The sequence below is a fragment of the Halyomorpha halys genome, unplaced genomic scaffold, assembly GCF_000696795.3.
Source record: "Halyomorpha halys isolate HHAL.00 unplaced genomic scaffold, Hhal_1.1 Scaffold806.1, whole genome shotgun sequence".
NCBI lineage: Eukaryota > Metazoa > Arthropoda > Insecta > Hemiptera > Pentatomidae > Halyomorpha > Halyomorpha halys.
Window position 1 is genome coordinate 188,250 of NW_027113188.1, and position 2,716 is coordinate 190,965.

At 29.7% G+C, this 2,716-nt stretch overlaps 1 protein-coding gene across 2 annotated transcripts in view; it reads left to right on the forward strand.

Annotated features, from left to right (window-relative positions):
• LOC106686305 (zinc phosphodiesterase ELAC protein 1) overlaps positions 1 to 511 on the forward strand; it is an 11,606-nt gene extending 11,095 nt beyond the window's left edge. For both annotated transcript variants that reach the window (XM_014429515.3, XM_014429516.3), the window contains exon 8: positions 261 to 511. In XM_014429515.3, coding sequence (XP_014285001.1) covers positions 261 to 401 — 141 coding nt within the window. In that variant the 3' untranslated portion in view covers positions 402 to 511. The remainder of the gene's footprint in view (positions 1 to 260) is intronic.
• The last annotated feature ends 2,205 nt before the right edge of the window (positions 512 to 2,716 follow it).

A 2,716-nucleotide genomic window follows, 5' to 3' on the forward strand; every position in this document is an offset into this window, starting at 1 on the left:
CCCTTTATACATCAAAATATATTATTTACTCAAAAAGAGCATATTACAATATATATTAAATTAATTATCTAAATTAGTCAGAGTTTTAGAATTACCAGGAATGTGGTTCCATATTGAGTGTGATAGAAACTAAAGTTTAAAATTATTTCCAGATGTATGCCCTATGGGCTGGATTTTAAATGTTATATTATAATTTTAATATTAAATTTTTCTTTAAAATTACTTCTATTGTGAATCATCCGTACGTATTAAAATTTTAGGATAAAGAGCCATCATTAAAAATTTTATACAATGAAACAGTGGAAGCATTCGAGCTACTGGGTCATGATTGCAAGGTCACCATTGCTGAAGATTTTATGGAACTAACTTTAATACAAAATAAGAAAAGGAAAAGTTCTTAACTTTCCTATAATTTTTTTATTTATTCATATTCAATGTGATATTCTATTTAATGTTTTTTTATTAAATATATTTTTTGTATAATTGTAATATTATAATTAATTAATTATTATGTGTTGTTCATTATTACCTGTTTAATGTCAGTATTTACTTTAAAAGTTACCTGAAGTTTAGGTATCTGAGGTATAGCTTTTGGAATTAATTTCTCCATGAAGTAATTTTTAATGAAGGATTATTTAAAAATAAATTTAAATCTATTGTTTTATTTTGAATACTCATTTTTGAACACCTTCCTTTTTTTCCAGCCTAGTAAAGATAATTATGACCGAACAATATAATGACTCAATCTTAGAATTAAATGGACAAACTAATTAAAGAATAAATATCAATACAGAAGAGAATATAAACATGTTGATATAAAAAAATTAGAAGAGATATGATATAGTTAGTGTAAGCATTTACTTAAAAATGGAGATGAAAGTAGTTTGACAACAGCCATAATGATCATTGTTGGTATGAGCGAAATATGAGTGTTAATCTAAATACTTCGTTTCCAAAAGTTGATGGATTCAAGTACCTCAGCTCCACAATAACCTTAGTAAATGATCAACGGCCTAAGATAGATCAGCGTAATAAGTACAAACAGAGCCTCCTCTCTGTCAAGAACACTGGAACACCGGAATTTTTAAAAACATCTGAACCTAAGAGTGTACTATGCCATGATAAAGCCAGCACTGATATATTGCTGCAACATCTGGGCTCTAACAGGTACCCTATTTGAGGGCTTGCAGAGACTAGTCAGTCAATATATCATGATATGAAGACAAGGAGATTAAGATGGATGGAAGGGACATGTGGCTTGAAGTAATCCATCAGGATACCTCAACACAACAGTGAATGCCACTTGAGTTGAGAAGAGACTATGTGGGAGACCTATAGACAGAATTGACAAAGATGTGAAATAACTGCATTCAGCAAACTGGAAAAACAGTAGCCCAAGGCAGGCGGTTTGGGTAGCCTAAGGTCTACAAGGTCTGTAGAGCAACCGAAAAAAAAAAATTAATAAATGCACTTTCTTGCATGAACACATAACAGTATTCAACAGACCATTGTTTTAAAACTTTCACCTTTTTCTACTCTGTTTATTATGGTTAACTTCTGTTTTAGCTTTAATTTTCTTTGTTTGCAATATTTCGTTAGTTCATATTTAAATTGGGTCTAAAGTACAACTGAGTAAATAATTTTTTTTAGTTGGTAATCAGGCCAGTTAAAGTTTCATAGAAAGACTTGTAAACATTGCCATTTGTAGAATATGAATTGTACTAGTAGTTGCAAGAACCACCTCATCAATCATACCATACCAGCTTGCCGTGTTTTTCCATTCATGATTATAAGAACATTACATTATTAAAAATTATGTAATGATTAAAAATAATCTTACGTATTCATTTATTTATTTATTTATTGATATTTACAACTGTATAAAAAATACAAGTAAACTTGATCATAACAACATAATGATAATGATATGATACAGCATGTTGAGTAACTATCCAGTAGTAGAACTCTAAAAACATTTTACAATATAAGGTCACGAGGCCATCTTCTTTTCAGACGCCTCGGAGGATTGCTAGGAATGGAAGAGGAAGCAAGGTTAGAAACTAGTGGGTTTGGGTGGTTAGGGAGTTTATAATGGAAGGAATGATATCGGGTTCGGGCTAGATTGGTTACATAAGGAACATTTAGGTCTTTATGGATGGTTTTATTAGTAACAAAATAAGGAGCATTGAGGATTTTACAAAGGATTTTGGATTGTAACGGTTGGATACAAGAGGAATTTGAAGGTTTAGTGGAGCCCCAAAGCTCAACTCCGTATGTCCAGATGGGCCTTATTATTGTAATGTAGATCAGTCTTTTGTAATGAGTTGGAAGTTTAGACCATTTGTCTAGATTCATTTTTTAAAAATAAATATACATATAAAGTAAATGGTGTAAAAATTAAAAAAACACCTTTTAAAAAAAAAATTGGCCCCTCAGATCCCCACATAATTGGAATCGCAGATAATGGGGAAGAAAGTAGTCTTATACTGATTTCTTAAAAAAACAGATACTAGTATTAAAATTTAACTAATGATTTAAATAAAATATTTAGTTGTAAACAGATTTTTATAACACAATTGATTTGTGGAAAAAAAGTTGTATTTACAAATATAAATAATATACTGTATTACACGACTAGGTCACTTATAATTGTATTTGTTAGTATATAACATTTTTAATAACTAATAATTAAAAGTATATACAAATTACACGCACA